The sequence below is a fragment of the Pseudopodoces humilis genome, chromosome 2 (genome assembly GCF_049639895.1).
Source record: "Pseudopodoces humilis isolate 2021_Gansu_Grassland_sample_001 chromosome 2, ASM4963989v1, whole genome shotgun sequence".
In the NCBI taxonomy this organism is placed as follows: domain Eukaryota; kingdom Metazoa; phylum Chordata; class Aves; order Passeriformes; family Paridae; genus Pseudopodoces; species Pseudopodoces humilis.
In genome coordinates, this window is record NC_142201.1 from 77,902,927 (window position 1) to 77,925,566 (window position 22,640).

The 22,640-nt window shown below is 37.7% G+C and overlaps 1 protein-coding gene across 1 annotated transcript; it reads left to right on the plus strand.

Moving 5' to 3' along the window:
* The first annotated feature begins 2 nt into the window (after positions 1-2).
* MRE11 (MRE11 double strand break repair nuclease) lies at positions 3-20,184 on the plus strand. Its single transcript, XM_014252520.2, has 19 exons — positions 3-244; positions 646-778; positions 3,176-3,336; positions 3,938-4,025; positions 4,940-5,081; positions 6,511-6,625; positions 7,167-7,352; positions 7,832-8,003; positions 8,672-8,752; positions 9,307-9,433; positions 11,216-11,316; positions 12,433-12,606; positions 13,632-13,694; positions 14,668-14,875; positions 15,779-15,862; positions 16,805-16,860; positions 17,327-17,397; positions 17,768-17,846; positions 19,538-20,184. Exons 1-19 carry the CDS (start codon positions 225-227, stop codon positions 19,580-19,582), a joined length of 2,106 nt encoding a protein of 701 aa, XP_014107995.2. The 5' UTR covers positions 3-224; the 3' UTR covers positions 19,583-20,184.
* Positions 20,185-22,640: the final 2,456 nt, after the last annotated feature.

A 22,640-nucleotide genomic window follows, 5' to 3' on the forward strand; every position in this document is an offset into this window, starting at 1 on the left:
GTGACGGAACGGGCCGGGCCGGGCTGGGGGCGGTGCTCGGCCCGAGCAGCGGCGGGAGCGGGATCAGCGATCGTTCGGTGTGATCGCACCTCGCTGTGCTCCCGGCCCAGCGCCTGGTTGGGTCTCTTGCGCTTCGCGTACCGTCTGTGAAGAGAGGAGCTGAGTCCCTGAGCTGGCTGCGCTCTGTCAGAGCCTTCCCGTGGGGAAGGAACCTCGGCACGAGGATGAGCGCCATCAACTCACAGTAAGATCCCGCTGTCTGCAGCTCCCTGCAGGCCTGACACATCAGGCAGCAAGTGTTCTCTATGTCTGGGACGAGTTAAGAAGAGCTGGGATCATCAGTTGTGTTTTCCCTTTGGCCCTTGTGGTCATCATGCTTGCCTTCACGTACGCGTAAATTACCAGTGCAAAGAGAGAATTAGACTATTCAACAAGTATTTTTAAAAGCAAAAACCATACAAAGGGTTCTTTAGTTTTTAATTACATACTTCAGAGAGGGGGTGCTTGCAACCTTTTACTGGAGCAGAATGTCTGGGATAAACAAATCTTCCAACAAGCTGGTTTGGCTATGTGCTCTTTGTAATACAAGTGTAGAAATTCCCTATGTTTATTGCTCTCTGACACAAGTTTTCCTGTCTTATTCAGGGATGATGAAGATACCTTTAAAATACTCATTGCTACCGATATTCATCTTGGCTATTTGGAGAAGGATCCAGTGCGTGGAAATGATACATTTGTAACTTTCAATGAAATTCTGGACCAGGCTCAAAAAAATGAAGTAAGTGCTACTTTTTGGAGAGGGAAGGACTGAGGCTGTTGAAAATATGGTCCAGTCTGCCAGAAGCTGTAAAGTTTAGTACTGGTAGGTTCTCTAATAATACCAAATCAAATGGCTGAACTATTTGTTGCATTCAGTTTCATTTCTGATTTAGTAAAAGGAATTTCTATTTCTTTGTGAGAGCATTCTTACTGAATCATGACTCTGGTTGTATAGCAAGTGATTTTGGATTGCCTGTGTTTCAGTGGTATCCATAGAGGGTTTATCACAGCAAGGAGGACGAATAACTTAGGTTAGCAGGAGTAGTGATACACAGTCTTCTGACAGATCAGTAGAGATTTGTTAGAAGCTTTTGAAGTGTTGTGCAGTGCTGAGTCACTGAAGTGAGCAGTTCTGGTGCTGAGCAGCTCTGGTGCCTGTACGATCAGCAGCAGAATCCTGTGGTGGGGTGGACAGAGAGGCTGCCTGAACTGGGGTGACTTCGGGGGAGCCGAGAGCTGCCAGGAGCCTGCAGCAGCTGATGGGACGTGGGTGGGGTCAGGAGCAGCCAAGAACCCCCCCACACCTGTAAAAAGAAGCTCCTGTCAAGTAGCAGCAAGCAGGAGCACCTCCAACACAGCAAACAGGCATGCTGTGGTGTGACTTTTTGTGCAGGAACATCATTTGTGCCCTGCCAGCTCCACCAGGGAGCAGTGGTATCTGTTTGGCCGTGGTCTTTCTCTGCAGTCACCACAACTGACAGAACTGCCCAGACAGAATTCCCTGTCCAGACACAGCTCTGGTTGAGGAGTGTCAGGGAGTGTGTATGAGAGAGAGAGAGAGACTACTGAAATCTTACCCTACTTTCCTTGGGGCAGGCCTGACAGGCAGACAGGACACATGATCCAGGGGATTCTCTATCCTCACTCCCTCTGGATGAACTCACTGAATTAAGGGATAGGGGGTAATGGCAACAAGTTCCTGCCAAGCACAGCAGGTGCATCTCCTCTGTGACTGCCCCACATCTGCACATGCCTGGCATAACAGCTGTGAGGCTCTGCAAGTAGAACTGAACAAGGACAGTGTTGTCTAGAATAGAGGTGCTGCTGAGGTTGTTGTCTGTGCTCAGTATCAAAACTCCTTCCATGAAGAAAAAAGATTGATTATAGTTATATATTATGGTTATAGGAGACCCCCTTCTGATGGGAGCAGAAGGCCCAATATGCAGACTGGCTCCACTTCTTAGGGAAGCCTGCTGCATTCCTGGGGCCTGAGTTGGTTGACAGCAGCTGAATGTGATCCAGCATGTGGCCAAGAAACACTTGCATCCTGGCCTGGATCAGCAGTGGTGTGGCCAGCAGGAGCAGGGCAGTGACCATCCCCATGTACTGGACACTGGTGACCTCAAATCCTGTGCTCAGTTTTGGGCTACCCACTACAAGAAGGACATTGTGGCTGGAGTGTGTCTAGAAAAGGATAACTGAGCTAGGGAAGGGTCTGGAGCACAAGTCTGGTGAGAAGTGTCTGAGAAAAGGAGGCTCAGGGGAGACCTTGTTGATCTCTACAACTGCCTCAAAGAAGGGTGTAGCCAGGTGGGAGTTGAACTGTTCTCCCAAGCAGCAAGCGACTGGACTGGAGCAAATGGTCTGAAATTGCACTAGAAGAGATTTAGACTATATATTAGGAAAGATTTCTTCCCTGGAAAGGTTGTCAAGCACTGGAACAGGTTGCCCAGGAGAGTGGTGGAGTCATGATCCCTAGAGGTATTTGAAAGATGTATGGATGTGGCACTTAGGGACATGGTTTCATGTTGGACTCAACAGTGCTGGGTTAATGCCTGGGCTTGATGATCTTAGAGTTCCAACCTAAACCATTCTATGATTCCATTTTTAAGGACAGGATGTTTATCAATCAGATTTTTTGTAATTTTGATGAGGTTTTTTCCTAATGCTTTACTAAAAGCTAAATATATGCAATATATGCAGAAACTGCAACTAGTACCTTCTCAAAATAACGTGGTGATAGCTACTGGTTTCTTTGCACTAGGTAGTGCAGCAGGGAGAAAATAATGTAGCTTTTCATGCCTGTCAGAAAATGTTCAGGAGCCAATGTGGAGACCCTTATTACAATAGTACACTAATCCTTTTTGCCACTATCAGTTGTTTTCTCCTATGGCTCTTCATAAATGGGTCTTTTTGGGTTTGATTTTGTTTAGAATAATAAATTAATTGCTTTTTTTTTTCATTAGGAAGTTAAATACTGTTTCTGTTACTACTAACTCCTTTTACCTATACTTCCTCATATTTGAGGAAGTATGTGGAACTCCCTAGAAGAAATAATTTAAACAATTTGCTTAGAAGTCTTTCCAGGTAATACAAAATGTTGTATTAAAATAATAAAACTTTTTGTTACATACAGGTGGACTTTGTTTTATTAGGTGGGGACCTTTTTCATGACAACAAACCCTCCAGAAAAACAGTACACTCTTGTTTGGAGTCACTAAGAAAATACTGCATGGGTGATCGTCCTGTTCAGTTTGAAATTTTGAGTGATCAGGCAGTTAATTTTAATTACAGCAAGTAAGTATGTTACTATAAATAATCATGTAAGGCTTGGTTTGTGTATTGGGTAAGTGTGTTGTGATTTTTATTTTATATCCTCCATGACTGGAACCTGGAATTTTTAGGCCTGTCTTTGTGGGACAGTTTACAGGATGACTTCACCTGTCATCTAATTCTGTAAAGGAATGTGTACAATATTTTGAGAAACTTCTGAATGTGCTGTGACTCTTGATATATTTTTGTAATGTATAGTTTCCATTTTGCAAGTGCAATACAAGTAAACCAATTCACATGAGTTGTTTTGGTAAAATTAACAGAGTTCCTTGTGTGTAAGCAAAGGTTGCACAGCCTAATCCACTACTACTACACATTTTTTTGTACAATTCTTTTCATGGCTTGTTCTTAAAAAATAGGTTTCTTTTGCTACCCTATTCCCCATGGAAAGTGCCATTCCAGACCATGATTAAGAATGCTCTTATGCTTAAGCTTAAGCTTAGGCTTATTCATAATCACTTCATTCTGATTTGTACCACATCTATTTGTTATGAAGTTAATTTGAAGGGAATTGAGAATCATACACAAATTTGTAGATATAGTCTAACTTCTTCTTTTTGTTCAGGTTTCCTTGGGTGAATTATCAGGATGAAAATCTCAACATTTCTATTCCAGTTTTTAGTATTCATGGCAATCATGATGATCCCACAGGGGTAATTATTATCATAATTGTGCTGTTGTATTACAAAGATATAGAACTAGAAACTTGTATAGAAATACAGTTCTAGGAAATAACGCTGGTTTTATTCAGTTGCTCCACTCTTTGTGTAAATATTTTGTGTATCTTTAGGAATTCTCTTAATAAGTGACAACAAGCTAAGTGTGTGACATTAAAAAGCAAATGGAAATAAGAGATCCATATGAACTGTGTTTAATTTCTTAATTTATGTAGGTTTCTGTCACTGAGAACAAAATCACTTTTCATGACAAGAAGTAGCAGTCTTTCAGGAAGTTTCAAAAACATTCCATCTGTAGAGACTGAAAACTTTTTTCTTAAAGAAGGAGAATTTTGATATTTTGATTTGTGCATATGTAATTGATATGCATCATGTATTTGCAAGAAGGATAATCTAATAATAGTGAAATGTCAGCTTAAAAACAAGCTACTAAAAGTAAGCGGGAAAAGGATGTTTGGAAAGCATTGAAATACATGTGTTGAATTAATAATTTTGCATTTTGTATCAAATAGCAATGTATCACAGAGATGAGTGTTCTAGTAGTAGTTTCACTTTGAACTTATTATAAGGTAGTTACCTTAACCAGGTAATTTTCATGGTAGTTTAGAGATTGGCTGGTTTGAATGTTTTTTTGTGGTTTTGTTTTTCTGAATGATTTAATGTTTAATTTCATATTGTTCAAATGAAGTCTAACTTGTAAGGAGAAGGGATTTGCTTCTGTACTCTGTATTCTGTACTAGCAAAACCCCTAATATATGTTATAGGGCTTTTCAGCTGCAGAAGTTACTTAAGGAAAGATACTCTCTCTTACTTTTGAGACTTTCATTTAGACATGAAACACTTAATATTCTATTCAAAGTTTTGTATTTATTTCCTAATCTTTGTTGTAGGCAGATGCACTGTGTGCATTGGATATTTTAAGCTGTGCAGGCCTGCTGAATCACTTTGGACGTTCAACTTCCGTGGAGAAAATAGATATTAGTCCCATTTTATTGCGTAAAGGTAGAACAAAAATTGCTCTGTATGGCTTGGGTAAGTATTTGTCTGCCAGACCGTGACTAGACTGTTCATGTATTACTGAAATTTAATAGGTCTAAATAAAGTTGGAACAAATGGCTGCAACAAATATGAAGGTCTAAGTGATTCTAAATTAAAGCATATCACTTCTGTGACAGTGTCAGGTTTTGCCTCCTGCTTTGTGTCACTGACTTCAGATTTATCTCATTTAGATGAATCTTCCTAAATTCCTTGATTTTTGTACTTTTATTGCTGTTAAATGAACTCTGCTTAAGTGAACCATAGTGACCGTAGAACCATAGACTGGCACTATCGGGTCAGAGCAATCACACTCCTAAATTCTCTCTGTTGTGTTAAGCTTATTTCATCCTGCTTAGGCAAAACTTAAAACACCCTATGTTCATGTGCCATTTTGGTTATATTTAAAAACATAACCTATCTGAGCAGAAATCTAATATCTTATGTATCTCTCTGAAGTGGTTGATAAGTAACATTGGCCATGGGTAATCTCAGTTTCTTTAAAGAAACTTAAGAGTTTCATACTTTAAAGTGGTTCTATGATAAGTTTTCAACTTCAGATTTGTTCCTTTGTATTTTCTCCACTGAATTCCCCTCTACCTTCACTTCTCACTTAGAATGGTTATTTTTGATTGCTTTCTGTCTAGAGAAGTTAACTATTAAGATCTTATTTTTTTCACCCTCATTTTTTGTCCAGTCATGAGAACTTAAACACTTAATTCCAAGCAACTTTTATAGCTCTAAATTAAGTCCTAGTTGGCCATGATTTTGTGTGTTTAGTGATATACTTCGAAAGCTTCCTTGATGTTTGAAAGGTTAATAATTAGTGGAATGTTCTAATATCAAAATATAATAGTTTTCTATACTTAAGTTGTTACTGGGAAATGCAACAGCTTTCTAAAGTACCAGTGTTGCTGCATGAAGATGTTAATGACGTGTTTCTTTGTGTTTGTGCCACAATTATATATACCTTTTTGACTTTCTCTAGTTCAGAGAGCATTTATTTTTATACAAAATATGAACCCTCCATATGGGATTTATTGATATCGATCATGAGCCTGGCTTAGGATAGTTTGGGGTTTTTTTTTCGTAGTTAAAAACATCAAGGAAATAATCAGTGTCTTCCAGGGATGGGATATGCACAACTTTCTTGGGCAAGCTATTCCAGTGCCTCACTGCCCTTACAGGAAAGAACTTCATGATAATATCCAAACTAAATCTGTCCTCTTTCAGTTTAAAGCCATTCCCCTGCATAATCACTGCTTTCCCTTCTGAAAAGTCCCTCTCCAGCTTTCTTGTAAGCCCACTTTAGATACTGGAAGGCTGCTATATTTTTGTTTCTCATGCTTTTGTAAATAGAGAAAATGTTATTAAATACAGACTTTTTACCACATAATTTATTTTTTTTTCCATTTGTCCACTTCAGGAGCTATTCCAGATGAGAGGTTGTATCGTATGTTTGTCAATAAGCAAGTAACCATGCTGAGACCAAAGGAAGATGAAGATAGTTGGTTTAACTTGTTTGTGATTCATCAAAATAGGTAACAGTACTGAATGAATTACAGCAACTTACTCTGTTACTTCCTTAAACTGCCTGGAAAAGGATAGGTGAGCAAGCCAGCTGTGTTAGTTCATGCTTCTTGTGAGTAGCTGGTTTCTTAGGATTTTTACAAGTGAAAACATTGTTTTACAGCTCTTTTTGGAGAAGAATTGTAAAGGAGAAGGTTTGAAATAAATGAGTTAGGGGAGTTGGGAGATCGCTTCCCAAACTCTTATAGTCAGAGGCAGTGGAGGATTTGTAGTGTAATATAGAAAAAAACCCCAAAAGCCAAGTAAGAAGAAAAGGAGGGGAGCAGAAAAATAAAATAAATAAAAGGAGGGAAGCAGAAAACAATGAGCTATGTAAGTTGCCATTTTGTTTAACCAAACACTAAACAACTGGGTAAGGAATAAATGTGAAGACCTGACATGAATGTCTGTTATTATTGCCAGAGTTCCTGTATCATTTTAAATCACACTGATGTTTTTCTCCTGCTTCACTCTCCCCTTGCCCATTCGTTATTCTTCTCTTCTCTTGAACAGGAGCAAACATGGAGCTACCAACTACATTCCAGAGCAGTTTTTAGATGACTTTATTAATCTTGTTGTGTGGGGTCATGAACATGAGTGCAAAATAGCTCCATTCCAAAATGAACAGCAACGTTTCTACATTTCTCAGCCAGGAAGTTCAGTGGTGACATCTCTGTCCCCTGGAGAAGCCGTGAAGAAGTGCGTGAGCTTTTCTTTGTGTTCTTGTTTATCGCTTGTCTTACATGTCTCAGGTGTTCTGTTGAGAACAGAAAAAATACTTGTATATAGTATGAAAAGACTTTAAGATATTTAAGATATTACTATGTGGATTAGCTTCAGAGTGTGACATCATAAGGAAAGTAGATGGAATGAGTACCTGGTATAACTTTTGCTTTGCTTACAATTTAATCTAACATTTGAAGCAACTGGAACTTAGCTGAGAGGTGTTACATAGTGATAAATTGGAATACAAGGAACTGAGTGCAGGTGCTTGTATATGGAACAAGCACAATCTAAATTTAATAAAATGGAAGTTTTACAGGGCCAACCCTGAACTACAGATCTTCCAATAGCTTTTGAAATTTTGTCCCTGAAAAACAAACATGAATTTGAAAACAAATCTTTATACCATAGTTCTCTTAAGTTTATTTTCTAGTAAGTTACCTTTCTCCTTCTAGACACATTGGTTTGCTGCATGTTAAAGGGAAAAAAATGAAAATGGAGAAGATTGCTCTAGAGACAGTGCGAACTTTCCATATAGAGGATATTGTTCTAGCTGATCATCCAGATCTTTTTAATCCTGACAATCCTAATGTTACTCAGGCAATACAGGCATTCTGCATGGAAAAGGTAACTTGTGATGCTAACAGTTTATGGATAACAGTGGGATGGGATCAGTGACTGGTTTTGAGACTGGAAGATGAGAAATCTTGTGGCTTACCGCATATTAAAACAATCTTAGTGTTTCCATAGGAAGCTAATTCCATGACATTCACTCTGCAGCCTTGGTTTCCAGATTCCTTGATTGAGATGACCTATTAAAGTAGGCTGAAAGCAGATGTCTATATGATTTTGTACAAAAGCTTGCACGTGAGAGTGGGGCAGTGTTGGATGTGCACTTTGGAACCAGACCTAAACCTGGAGAGCTCAGCCATGCAGTCTGAAGTGGCAGAAGTAACTAAGCAAGTTTATTAATTGCTTCGCTCTTTCTGCCTTTCCCTGGAACTAGAAATTTAGCAAAGAATAGTGGCTATAAAACATGAGAGATCAGTGGTGTAGGTACTGCTGGACTACATTGTATCTGAAGGATAAGCCTTTCATTGTCATGTTTTTCTCACTCATTCTTAATGGCTTTTGGTTGCATACTGCTACATATGTGTTCAGGAATGAGAGCACGTTCTGTAATGATTTATTTTGATAGCTCCCCTTGCAACTGGATGTATTATAAGTTATACTTGAAATGTTCAGGCATCTGTAAGAGAAAAAAGTGAAACTGAATTTATAATTCTCTTTCACAGGTGGAATTGATGCTGGACACTGCAGAAAGAGAACGCTTGGGAAATCCCCGTCAGCCAGAGAAGCCTATCATAAGATTAAGAGTAAGAAATTGTTCAGCTTGGATTGCTTTGTTTTTAAAGGTCACTGAACAGTTTCAAAGCAAAGTCATGCTTTTTATGTAAACACATAATATATACATTTTTTTGATGTGCACAGGGAAATATAAATCACCTACCATACTTCTGTTTACCTGTGTAACCAGTACTCTAAGGTATAGGATGAGATTGGTCACAAATGTACTTCACTGCTGTTCTGAGTGAGGGCATCAAAAGTGGCAATTTACTGTGAAGTTTTTCTTAAGTCATATTATCCTGTGTGCATTCCTAACCCAATCAGAAACTGTTGTGAAGGCTAACGAATTAAACAAATTAAGAACAAGTTATAAATATGAACTGTTATTAGCTATTCTGTTAATGTTATTATTAGCTGTTATTAGCCATTAACTATTCTGCATAGGAAGGCATTAATTTTAGGCTGACTTATCTCTTATTATTAATTTTTTCCTTTGAAGCATAACAAATTTGTTTTGAATTGTGTGGCTTTTTTTTTTTTTGTTTGTTTGTTTCATATTTAAATTTGTCCTTTCCTTATTTAGGTTGATTATGCAGGTGGCTTTGAGCCATTCAGTGTCCATCGTTTCAGCCAGAAGTACATGCATAGAGTGGCTAACCCAAAAGACATCATACATTTTTTCAGGCATCGTGAACAGAAAGAGAAAAAAGGTGATTATGAAAGAAGGAATCATTGGCTTGCCTCCCTGCCTGTATTTTGTTGCCCAGCACTTGAAAAGGCTTGCTGTCTACCATCTAATGTGTTATAGAAGGAATTAAGATGCAGTATCTTATTTTAATTAATTATTTCAAATAATTGTGCAATATATACACAATTATTTCTTTTATATTTTTCAGTTTTAATTTTTCTATTTTTCAGTTTGTCAATAGTTCTGATATTCAGCACAGCATCTTTTGACAGTTATTCATAAACAGTTCCATTTTCCTTTGACCTCAGACCTTACTGAGTTGCTTATAGTAATACATATAGCTCAATGCCAGACTGAGTTACTCTATGGTTCTGTGATAATTACCATGAAAGGCATTAAGTGGCTCACTCCTGAGACTTCTTAGAATAAGATGATTTGGTTTGACCACTCTGAAGGAAAAGAGATGAGTATAGTGCTTTTTCCCTTTATATTTTAGTTTTATTTTGTAGTAGTTCATTTGTTCATACCTAAAATAATAATGAAGGGTATGGGCTTAAGAGATGTTCATATATTTTTTTAAAAAGGTCCAAATGTAGGATAGCATTTTGTTTGCCCTGTTTAATCATGTGTATGAGATGCTTTTGGCTTGTCTCTTCCAGGTATGTTTCTGTTCAAATATTTGTGCAATACCAATAATAGCTGTTACTGTTGCAGCATTTCTCACTGTTGCCTAGAATTTTTAATAAATGGTTAATAGATGTTGTCCAAATACTGGATTTGTAATAGTTGCTGATGAACATTCAGCTTGTAGGAACATAGCTAATGAACATTTGGCTTGTACAGGAACATGATGTGCTAAAAAACTCCTGCTAGTTTGCGTTAGTGCATTGTCCAGTTCCAGTGACAGTTTTTATGAGCACTATCAGTTCTATAAAGTTCAAAACATTGTTTCATGAATAAAAACTGCTTTTAGTGAGGCATTTTAAAAATTATGCTGTATTTATCTTGGTTTATTTTGCTTTGGTTTCCTTTTTATAGTTGTGTAATCTCATTAACATTTTCAGACTACACAGTAGCTACCACTTCTGCCACTATGCTTCACTAATTTACTTTTCCTACTTAATGGGCATGTCAGCTTCAGGAAAGGAATATAAAAGTACTGCCATAGCTTTTGCATGGCTTTATTAGACAGCCTCTAATACAAAGGAAGTGGCTAATGAAGCACTCAGTGTTTTCATTACATGTGCACATTGTGGTTCAGTACAGATGATGTTAAGACTTCAGGAATTCAGTCTATAGTCACTTTGTTATTTGTGTGGTATGTGCTAACCTAGGATGATTATCCCTCTCATCCTTCTGCCATTCCTACCTTGCTGCCTGAGAAGGGGGAATGAGCTATGAGCATTTTCTATTGAAAATCAGTCAGCGTGCTGTGGAGGAAATTCTCTTTTCTAGTAAATGGGTTACTTATAAAAAACTCTTGTGCTTTGATGATTTTCTTCCATTTGTGATCTTCTAGAGTTAATTACATAATAACCTTCAGAACACAGTGTTCAACATACAATTCCAGACATTTGTTAGTTAGAACTCTTTCTATCTGCTAGAGGTGGAGTTGTCTGCACAATTAATATGTTTCTCCATATTTCCAATGAATAGATTCTAAAAAGAACAAAAAGCTTTACATATAAAAGTGACCACAATTCTTAGGAGGCATGCATTAACCTTTTTCTCTGCTACTGTCAGTGGGATGGTAATAGTTAAAAGCTGTAAATGTGGATGATGCCACCGTGCTTTTCTATTCTAGACATTGATCTGAATTTTGGAAAACTGATTAGCAGACCTGCTGAGGGAACAGCACTGAGGGTGGAAGACCTTGTAAAGCAGTATTTCCAGACAGCAGAGAAGGTATTTTTCTACCTTTTATAATTCCTCTTTTTAACGTCATATGATATTTTTTCTTTTTTTTTTCTTTTTTTTTTTCTTTCTTAATGGAAGTAGTGTGCCCTGAAAAGACTCTGACATTCACCAAGAAATGAATTTATTTCCCATAAAACTGTCTGAGAATTACCACATGAAGTGTGTGTCTTAGAGTAACTGTTGCGTATAGGTTGTGTAGGTATGTGGACACACACATTTGAGAGCATGATAGCTCTTCATGTGAACTTGCAGTGTGCAAGTGATATGTCATGTACTCAAGTACAGTAGGAAAATGTGAAGAACTACCTTAATTTACTCTAGGGCCAGTATGAGACTGTAGCATTTACTATTACAGCTGACTTAGAGTCACTTGTTACTTTTCAGTATATTTGTGTTCTCAGATGTAATGCACTTTGGTGTTTCATTTAAAGCAGAGCAGGGAGAAGGAAGATCCCTGATAATTTGCTTTCTTCCCACCCTGTTGTTAAATCTAGTTTATTTCCCTTTTCCAACACCAGTGCAGTATCATCTAAGAGATAAAACAATAATCAGTGAGCCAGGTGCACAAATGCTTGATATGGTTATCAAGCATAACTTGCAGAAGCTATTTCAGTTGTAGAAAGTCTTTGGAGCAAGAATTCTTGAGGTAAAGATCCTTCAAACTACATCATCCTGCCTAACCTTAGACACATGCTAGGTGTCAGTATTGGGACAGCATTAATCATGTTCCTTTGTTATACTTATTTTATTTAAACATTTTATTTTATAATAGCTAGAAAGTTAATTCCTCTGGGCAGCATTATTTCCTGGAAGTTTTTATTTTAGATATTACTAGCATTGTGGTTTCTTTACTGTTCCTTTTGCTTTGACTAGTTTGAAAAATACTCTGTAAAGCTGGTATGACATGCTAGTAGCAAGAGAGTTGTAACTGGTTTATGACAAGTAACATTTGCTTATTGCTGTGCTTTTCTGTTTTAAATACTCAGTGCACATGACTGTTTTTGCAACCAACTTAATGTAATATTTATCTGAAACAGCTGGAATATTGTTTACTTTCTCTAATGGCAGATGCTTCTTAACAAATTATTTTTCACAATTCTAAAGAAAGTACAGCTTTCACTTCTAACTGAAAGAGGAATGGGAGAAGCAGTGCAAGAGTTTGTGGACAAAGAGGAAAAAGATGCCATAGAAGAGCTGGTGAAATTTCAACTAGAAAAAACGCAGAGGTTTCTCAAGGAGCGTCACACTGATGCAGAGGAAGGAAAAATAGATGAGGAGGTAATGTTCTGTTAATGTTGATTCCCCAAGAGAGGTCAAGACAGTAGCAAAATCAGTGCTCAAACATGGTTTAATAAATTTGCCTGTGTGTGGAGCATCTCCAACACTTGCCTCCAGTCATTTTCTGCAATTAATAAATGAATAATTAATTTATGATGAAGTTTCAAATACACGATTTCAAAACGTGTACTGAAAATGGAGTGTAGGTTGCACACATGTTCACAGAAAAAATCTAATACATGTAGAACATCATATTTACCACTATTGTGAGAAAGATGGTAGATATAATTTCTTCATAGCTTTTTCATATTGGCTTAGGAGTACAGGAACGGGACAGGCATAAAGGAACTTTACCTTCAGGTGCTCTACTTGCTTCTAACTGCTTGCAGCTCGGGGTATCCCAGAGACAGGCCTGGTTTGTGTGTATTGAGCAACCTTTGAAAGACATTTTTGTCAACTTGTTGAGCTTCCATGAGCCCATGTATTCAGCTGTAATATTCAACATTGTAGAAGAAGTTATTCTGCAGCTTATCTATGCACTGTTTAAAGAATAATTTGATGGGGAAGGAAGGTTGCATCTACCTGTTTTCTTACTGATTGCTTTAATTCATGAAGGGTTGAAAGAGACCATAAACATTGTCTCTTCTCATCATAGTTATTTTCTGTCTTACTTCTTCATCTCTACCTCTTTTTACAGTTATTAATATTTCAGTGTCCCTTATTGTCAAAATTACTATACTCTCCTCTTAAACACAGTATCTCCTTCATCATGTCCAAAGCTTTCTTCTTCCCCAGTGATGTAGCTCCAGTTATTTACAGAACGTTATATTCTTAATATATTCTTAAACCATATATTCTTAAACCACGAGAGGCCCCTAAACAAACTGTTCAGTTATTCCTGGACTCTTCACTTCTCACATGAGCTTGACTTAATGATTCAGTGGTTAAAGCTTTGCACTTTCTGTATTTTGATTATTGTATTATATGAACTGTTATTTTGACAGGAACTGTTTTTTTTTATTCAGGTGCGAAAATTCAGGGAAAGTAGAAAAAAGAATACTGAAGAAGAGGATAAGGAAGTCCGTGAGGTAATTACTCTGAATTTTGAACGTAGGCTGAAAAATGGAGTGGTGACTTCTGCATATAAATGCAGTCATTTAGCAATGCTTCAGCAATACTTCAGCATTGTCTATGCCAAAAAGTGCCTGTCTGCCTTTAAAATAAGTGTGGTTTAAATCTTAGGATAATATGTGCCTAAGCTACTGCTCAATTTGGCTTTTGAGGTGTCTTTTCTTCTACAAATTTGTGAACCTGAATGTTCATTATTTCTTGCTTTTAACTGAGGTTAGACCAGGTAGGTGACTTGCTAAAGATCTTTCAGCTTAAGCTCTTTTTGATCTCATCACCAGTGGACACGTGGATGGACTATATTGGGTGGTATTACTGGAGCAGTGAACCTTTAGGTACTGTGTCCTTATCAGCAATCTTAAATCTCAGGTCTCCCACGTATTCATTATCAATTGCATATGTATTTCCAAAGAAAATTGCCAACTACTGCTAGCATGGGTGCTCCTTTGTCTTTGCAAATTATGTGAGACTGGAATGAACTTTTGAGATAAGGGACAGCTGGGGTGAGATTCAGTTTACGTAATCTGGGATATCAGCACCTGAGCTAGTTGTCTTAAGCACCCACTGTCATCAATGAAGTTCAAGTCATTGGAGCCCATAGGGTGCTTCCTCTGAGCAGATGTATGTAGCTGATAAAGCATGACCTGAGCTGTTCACCAAACTTCACCAACAGTGTGTTGCATTAACAAGCTCCATTCTCAGATCTTAGCTAACTACTTTGTAGGTACACATCTAATTAAATAAGCAAAGTATTTTCACACATGTCCTCACCTTCCATAACACTGGACTTGTTAACCAGTCCTAAGCTTCAATGGTTTAGAATTACACATTTTTTATAGTTATATAACATATGTATTGTACATAACTAGGATTTAATAATGGTATGTTTCATGATTTAAGATTCTTTTTTCTGTAATTACTGTTCAATTTCAGGCAATGATCAGGGCCAGAGCCCACCGGTCTGAGGATGAAGTTCTGGTCTCAGCCTCCAGTGATGAAGATTCCATGGATATGGAATCTATTAGTCCAGGTGATGGCCTTTCTTCAACACTGAGCCGAGGAAGGGGTCGGGCAAGAGGTAGAGCAAGAGGTGCAAGAGGACAAAATTCAACAGCAAGAGGTTCGTCTCGAAGAGGAAGAGGTAAGAAAAACTTTGCAGTCTTTGTACTGCAATTCATTCTTTAAAAGTTGACTCTCTTCTGGTGCTTTCATCAAGTGGAAATTTGGTGTTTAAGAACTCCTAGTGGAAAAAAACCTCTTCTCAAATGCATATGGTGTCCTATTACATATAATTGATTGCCATCCAAGGCTTAGGTTGTGACTTTTTCACTGTGATTAAAAGAAAAATATCCTTCTTCCCAGCTGTGGAAACATAGTATACTCCTAAAAGATGCATTATTGGGAAGGTTTGCATAATGAACTGCATGAAGAGACCTTTGTTACTGCTAAAGGTAATGCATTTGATCAGTGTAATGAGGAGATACTGATTGTTTCTATCCTGATGTAATTTACAAGAGACTTCAATGTTTCTATTGACTGAAAAAATGGGGAGTGTATCTTAAGCAAAAAGAGTTAAATAGCTCCTGAACTGAGTGTGATTGTACACTTTACAGTGGTAATGGTACTTCCATTGGAGATGTACTTTCAGTGTGTGTATATATATATATATATATATATATAAAACTTCTTTAAGTTGTCTCAGTAATGTGCCCAAATGTCTGAGAGCAGGTTGAGTTGAAACAAAGGCTGTCATCTTGGGTATGATTTGGTTAGTGCTTTTCAACTAGGTCAGTGAGCCTGTGCTCCAACGCTGTTGTGATCCCATCAGAGCAGAGCTCTGTATGTTAAGAGGTTGTGTCTGTGGACCTTTGAACACTTGACACAGAGCAGTTCTGCATGTAAGGAGGGCTTTAATTCAAGGAGAAAGTGTGGAGTAAAGAGGATTGTAGATTTTTTTAAGTGACTTCCCACTCAGTAATGATAGACTAAAGAGGAAAAGAAATTACTGCTGAACAGGTTTGTATTTTGTTTGTTATCTCTACAGGAACCACTAGCCAAGAGTCAGCTTCTGGCAGCAGATCCTACAAGCCTGTATCTATGCCTAGCAAGAATATGTCTATCATGGATGGTAGGCCTGTGACCCATCTGTCACTCTAATCTGCTCTCTTAAGTTGTAGTGAAGGTGTTTCTTTAATTATGAATTGCTTTAATTGCCTTTTATTCTATTAGTCCATTTCAGCTGTGAGAGATTCTTTCAGCACTAATGAAATAGAATATCTTACAGTGATGACAGAAAGAAAAAAGAAAAGGGAAAAATAAGAGTGATATTCTTCTGTTATGGGGTAAAATGGAATGTGTTAGGAATTTATAGCTAGAGCTGCAAATAGGAATCATATTACATAACACAGTTTCTTAAGGAATAAGCATAGAAAGAATGAGACTTTTTCAGGCAGAACGTTCTTCAGAGGATAAAAAATTAAATTTGACTGATGTTTACAAGTTAGTAAGCTTTAATGCAAATCTATTTAGCCTTACATTTTAGCAAGTTTTGGAAATGCCAGTTTTTACTAGGGAAGAAAACTTTGTCTTTAAACCACCTCTGTATGTGACAGTAGCTGTTCCTTGCTGTAGAGGAAAGGCTCTGAGGAAACAGTATAGGTAATCTGAGAATTAAAGAAAAAAATACCCCTCACTAATCTACACATAAACCCCCCACGAAATACTCCAAGGTAGACCGAATTTTAAATTGGTCAGCAAATGACCCAAAATATTGCAGAGAAATGAATTTTAGCAGATGTGTTCATATTGAACCTGTTAGGAATTTCAGTTACAGTAGTATTTTTCATGTCCTCTTAACTGATGTTACTGATGGTTTTTCAGCCAGACTGGGAAGCACTAGCAAAGGCTGACAGACTCAGTTTATGTTTTGGGTTGGTTGTTTTGTTTGTTTTACAGGGTGTTTTGCAATGGAAATGCATGCTAGTCAGATCTTAAATAAAAAGAACTATATAATGTTGTTTACATTTAATTGTGTGAGCATTTTGGAAGTGTTACATATGTTTTATTCCAGCCTTTAAGTCTTCGAAAAGAGACCACTCTTTAAATTCGTTCCAGTCTTACTCTGAGGTAAACACCTTGTTTGCTGTATGATTGAAATTGTGCTGTCTTTTACTGTTGATTTGAAAAATAAATACACAGTCAAAACATTAGCCTAAATCAGCAAATGTTCCCAAGCTATCAGTCCCAGCATTAAGTTTCTACTTGTTAATCTGTAGACCTCTTGTATCCTTTTCTGCTCTGGTATTTGTCTTGAGAAGAGCCATATTTGTGACCATAGTGTAAGATATGGGGTGTATATACATGAGTGCTTTGGTAGGTTCTGCCAGGTCAAAGATGTGAAGAATAAACTTGTGCCGTGTTTGCTAATTTGTGCAGTTCTAGCCTGGAGCCCTCTCAAGTGTATATTATTCTAACTTAATAGGTCTATAGTTGGGAAAAAACCAAAAGTTCTGTGCTATTGTACTGACACATTATGCACTCTCTCTGTAAGGAAAATTCTGTGGAAAAACTTTATGCTTTTTTTTTTTTTCAGGATATTATAGATGTTGATTCTGATCCAGAAGATACTTCTTTTGTTCCTTCTTCTTCCAAAGTAAATCAAAGGTCAGTATGTTTGCTTCATTAATGCAATATGGGCCTTATTTCTGACTGGCAATCAGTGGAGTCCAATCTGATTGACTACCAGATTTTTAGGAAAGTCATAACGCTGCTTAGAGAATTTATGTAATTTTTTTACTTGTTAATATGGGTTATCTTTCTGTAAGAGAAAAAATTAGGTTACTGATTGAGGTAAACTTGATCAGAGCTTTATTGTTAATATGTTATTTTAAGAATTCGTGTTGTTTTACTTATTGTTATGTCTGTTTATCTTTACTTTGTGTATTGGTGGTCCAACTCAAAGGGGAAGTTATTGGAATGTCTGGTGACTGAGAACATGCTGATACAATATTTTTTTCTCTTTGTATGTTTCAAGGTTGCCAGCTGTATCTTCACTTAGTAAAAGAGGTTCACAAAGCCAAGCATCTAGAGGGGTTGATTTTGAGTCAGATGAGGTATGGCATATTGTTGGGGTGACACTGGTGGTTCAATTCTTTTCCCTGGGACCAAGATTGACGAGAGAGAAACTGTTTTCGTGTTTGGGCTTAGGATGTTTATTTTTCCTTCTCTATATTACATGTTTGCAGACAGTGAGGAGCTATATATACCAGGCTAACGAGGTGCAAAATGGCTGGAGAAGTATCTCTTCAAGGTCTTTTAAGTGTCAACATGCCCAATAATGAAATGCCAAGTAACTTATTAATAACCCAGTAACTAGACACCTGTGTCCCACAGTGCAGATTCTCCCATCCAATCCCTTAATTAAATGGGGAATGATCCCTTAATCCCAAAAACCATAGAAGAAAAAAAGAAGAAGGAGAAAGGGACAATGCCCTAAGTCCTCCATGTTGTATCTTATTCACTAACATAGCTCAAACCCTCTAACTTACACATTCACATTCTCAGTTCTGTCTATTAATTTTGGAAGCCTTTTCCATGGCCTCAGGTCAAACACAGTGTTCTCTTGAGTGTCAGAGCCTGTCAGCATAGATACGGGAATATTCTCTTTGCCTCTGACTCCAACAGTATATAGTACTATTTTTTTGTTTTATTTCATGTAAGTTTCTATAGCTCACTGTTTTACAGCTATTTGAGTAATGCATTTCAGAGTGAAATTGAATTGATTTTTTCACTAACAGGGACAGATTATTGCAACTGACATTGATAAGACTACCTGCATAATTATTAGATAATATTAGAAGAGACCTCAGAAAAATACCCAATCCTTTTTCCCTTTAATTTTTAATCAGTGAATTGTCATTACTGAAATGTGGACCTGGAATTGCCTGGGAAAGAAAGTAATTACAATCTCTTCTAGTACTTAGCTATATCCTTTCATTTACTTATATATTTTATTCTTGTAAAAAGGAAGATTTTTTTTTCTTTTTTTTGCATTTAGAAACAGCTCTTTTCCAGGGCATTTTATTGTTGCAAATTATCTAAGTACATTTTTAAAAAAATTTAAAACACTGCCTTCAGGTCTATTATGTCTGTCCTTGCAATATATCTTTGAACTGCTAGGAAATGTTTTTTTCCACAATTGAAAAAGTAGATATTTTTACACAGTTTTGCACTGAATAGAAGACACTATATTGTGTCAAGCACTGTGAAGTTTGTTTTCAGTCTGTCATGCATGGTCAGAATCCATTCCTTAACAGTGTCAGATGATGGCCACTTCAGAGAAAATACTATGTTCTTGTCCCTTCTCCCCACTGTGCTATCTCTTCTCATACCTGAAAAAAAACCTACATGTTTGCTTGAATATGCAGAAAGAGACAGTATTTTTGATTCATTTTGATGCACATCATCATTTACAAATATCAGTAAATGATGATGTGTAATGTATATATTGACATAATCTTACTGAGGTATGTGCTGCTCATTTACAACTGAAATATAGTTTGTTCCTTATTTCAAAGTAGCTGTTCTGGTCATATTGACATAAACTTCTGTTCTCTGCACATACATCACATGGACTTCTAAGTCAATAAATGACCTCTTTCATATCAAAACAAACAAAACCAGATCTGTCAGAAAACATGGAATTGTATGGCCAGGCTTTCTAGTTTAATCTAAAGATGACTGCTTTTTTATGACTTGGAATGCCTGCTAGTTTTAGTAATGTGTATCTCTTTGCAAACTGCAGGATGATCCATTCATGAGCCCTGCAACATCAAGAAGAACTAAGTGATTTCTGGCTCACTATGCAAGAGAGTCTGTGGAAGTTTGTGAAGAAAATGGAAAGCAGTTTGCAGGACTTCCTCTATGTGATATTTCTCTGTAAATGATGGCTTGTCTTCCATTTTCACTTCTGTAAAATGGTTTGGTTTGGGTTGTTTTTTCTTTCAGCGGCACCAAATTTGGTATAATGTCTGTTATGTTACTCGATGCACTAGGCTGGAAGGCCTCATACTCTAAAGTGCTGCCTGAAAGTGTAAGTTCTTTCTAAAACTCTGAAACTGTTCTTTTTGGGAAGATAATAAAAATTACAGTTATATCTTTTATAGAAAACTCCATCTCTTTGGTTTGAATTTTACAGAGAAGTAAATTTATAGTAGTCTGCAGGTATGAATATGGACACAGTCTCAGCTCAGTGGAGTTGTACTTGCAATTTGCTGTGGATACAGTTTAAAACTCTGAATTCAGAGTCATAGTTGGACACAAGAATGCAATTTTCAGTATTGAAGCTGTAAAATGTCTTACTGATTTCAACTCTACCAAGAGAACCTAAACCCAGTATTGCACTGCTATTAAACTTAATAGTATGTGGGAGTGAATTCAGCTCTGTAATTCAAGAAGTAGGAAAGAGGACTCTGTATTTTGATGTTACACACATCTTAGGAAAAGATTTTAGCTGAGTGTATAATGAATAATAGGAATGAATGAATAATAGGAATCATATCAAAAGCTCTTTCTCCCTTTTCTCTTTTTTTCTTCAGTCAGCTGTCAAATTCACAGTGGCTTTGTGTTTTATCTATGGAAGATAAACATAGCAGTCTTCAGGGGAAAATGTGTAGCTGGTGTGTGGAGTAAGACTGTACTGTAAAGAGGCACTTGTCCTAAACATTAATGTGATTGGTTATACAAGGGGGTAGGATGCTCTGAAAATCAACATGATTTCTCAGAGGTCACACTGGATAGTTTTTGAAAAATCAATTCTCACCCATGTAACTTCAATTCTCTTGCCCCAGAAAAGCTCAAAAATTCATTAAAGCCATGGTAGTGAAAGATTGTTTGAAGGAGCAGGGAGAAAAGCACACTATGCTGTGTATTTAAAAAGAAAAAAAGGCATTTCACTTTTTAAATGCTTCCAAACTTTTTGGCGTGTCTAGCTGACTTTTTTTATGTTCTACTAATAATCTTTTATTCCCACCCAGACCAGTTTTCTAATTTGTTATAATTTTGTTAAGAGTACTCTTGCACAGGTATTTTTGATGCCTTTTTTAATTACCTGAATTCATAGTCCATCTATATAGGTTTATTTCAAACATTATTTTTCAATTCAGAAATTGCATCAGTCCACAGGTACCTTTTATAAAAACCATATTCAACATGCCAAATCCTGACATTCCTGTGCAGCTGCTTGTTTTACTCTTGGAGTGCTGGGGATTGTTGAGCAAAGGTGAAATTGCCAGGAGCAGGTACCAAGCTGCAAATCTGCTATAGCCTGTTCTCTAGTAACAACCAAACATAGGTGAGCTGCTTCAACAGCTCATACTGGAGCATGTTTTAAATACAAACTGAAGCAGAAAGGTGTTGTGAAGCAGGGAAAGACCCATCAGTAACCTGGGAGACACCTGACAAAGCTTCCACTGGGCTTTTCCATGAGCCTTTGTGGGTATTTTGTGTGTGCCTGCCCAGTCTGTAGTTGGAGCAGCTCCTCTGGATCACAAGACACAGGCTGCAGCTCAGAGGAGGGTGAGCTTGAGCTGAGCAGGGGAAAGATTCCCATCCTACCAGCAGCCTGGCTTAGGAGGTAAGAAGATGTCCTGCTCTCCTGGCTGCACTTGGTCCTCAAAGTCAATGGCAGCTCTAGCTACAGATGCAAGGGTTCCCTGCTAGAAATTAAGAATTAGATCAAGGAGCATAAATAAAGCTGATAATTTTTGCTGGAATAGAGATGATAGTACAGGAGAACAGGATGTAATAGATGTGAAGCAAGAGCTGGTGTTTGGCAGAAGACGGAATGCCCTTATGCACTGCTGGAAAGGAGGGGGACTGAGGAGCTGCTGGAGCAGCATAGCAAGCAGGGGGACATATGCCACTGACCCCTCTGTTCTCATCCCAAACCTATGAGAATGCTGCTCTGTTCTACTTTCTACTGTTTTCTTGGGCCTTTATTTGAGATTGCTTTCCTGACAGCACTTCTAAGTGGGACACATTTCTTCTCTCTGCATGGTCAGGTGTGACTGCCACCTTAGCAGCTCCAGCAGGTTCACTGAAAAGCTTTGAGACAAGACTAAGAGCTCAAATTGGACAATTTTGTGGAAGAAACAGACAGGCAGCAGCGTGCAGAGTAGCACTGCGGGCTGTCCATTCTTGTCCTACTGTGTCCAACTCCTGAGGAGTGGTGAAGAGAAGGCAGCCTGAGCAGTTCACTCAGGCAGGCACAAACATCTTTCAGAAAAGTTATTTTCTCCAGTGAGTGACCAGCTTATGATACAAGCGTTTCAGATAATGGTCATTTAATCAATGGTTAAATAGAGCCTTTTACATATAAAAACCAGCTCTGGCTGGGGTTAGTTGACACCACCCAAGCAGATCTGTCCTCAGCAGAGGTGCAGCACTGTACATGTGCACTTTGGATGTGGCATATCTTTCTGTGTATTCCTTCAGCCACCCAAATTATGATTTGTGGGTCTGGTTCTGGTCCTGATTTTCTGTTTCCTGCTGTGTTTTGTGGGGAAGGCAGAGGGAACACACATGCTGCCATCTCATCAGTGCTTGGAGCCAGCATACAGCTGCCTTTTGCATTGGATTACTGGACTCAATGGGCTGGGACTGTTCCTGTTCTCTGTCCTGTATAATCACATCTTTGAAACTAAATCTATTTCTACAAACCCTAGAAAGCAGTTTCACATCAGACTTTTATTCCTTTGGCTGAGAGGAAATACCTGCCAAGGGAAAACCTGAGTATTCCATGTCTCTCTGAGAGGAAAAAAGTCTTTGGAATAGTACTTTAGGTACAATAAGGCAACTTGTTATTTACAGTTCATATGTTAAATTCTATTCTATTCTATTCTATTCTA

Coding starts and splice junctions, on each gene's coding strand:
- MRE11 (XM_014252520.2), top strand. CDS start 225: ATGAGCGCCATCAACTCACA. Junction 4,026..4,939: donor ATCATGATGATCCCACAGGG/GTAATTATTATC, acceptor TCTTTGTTGTAG/GCAGATGCACTGTGTGCATT. Junction 15,863..16,804: donor GAATATGTCTATCATGGATG/GTAGGCCTGTGA, acceptor GTTTTATTCCAG/CCTTTAAGTCTTCGAAAAGA.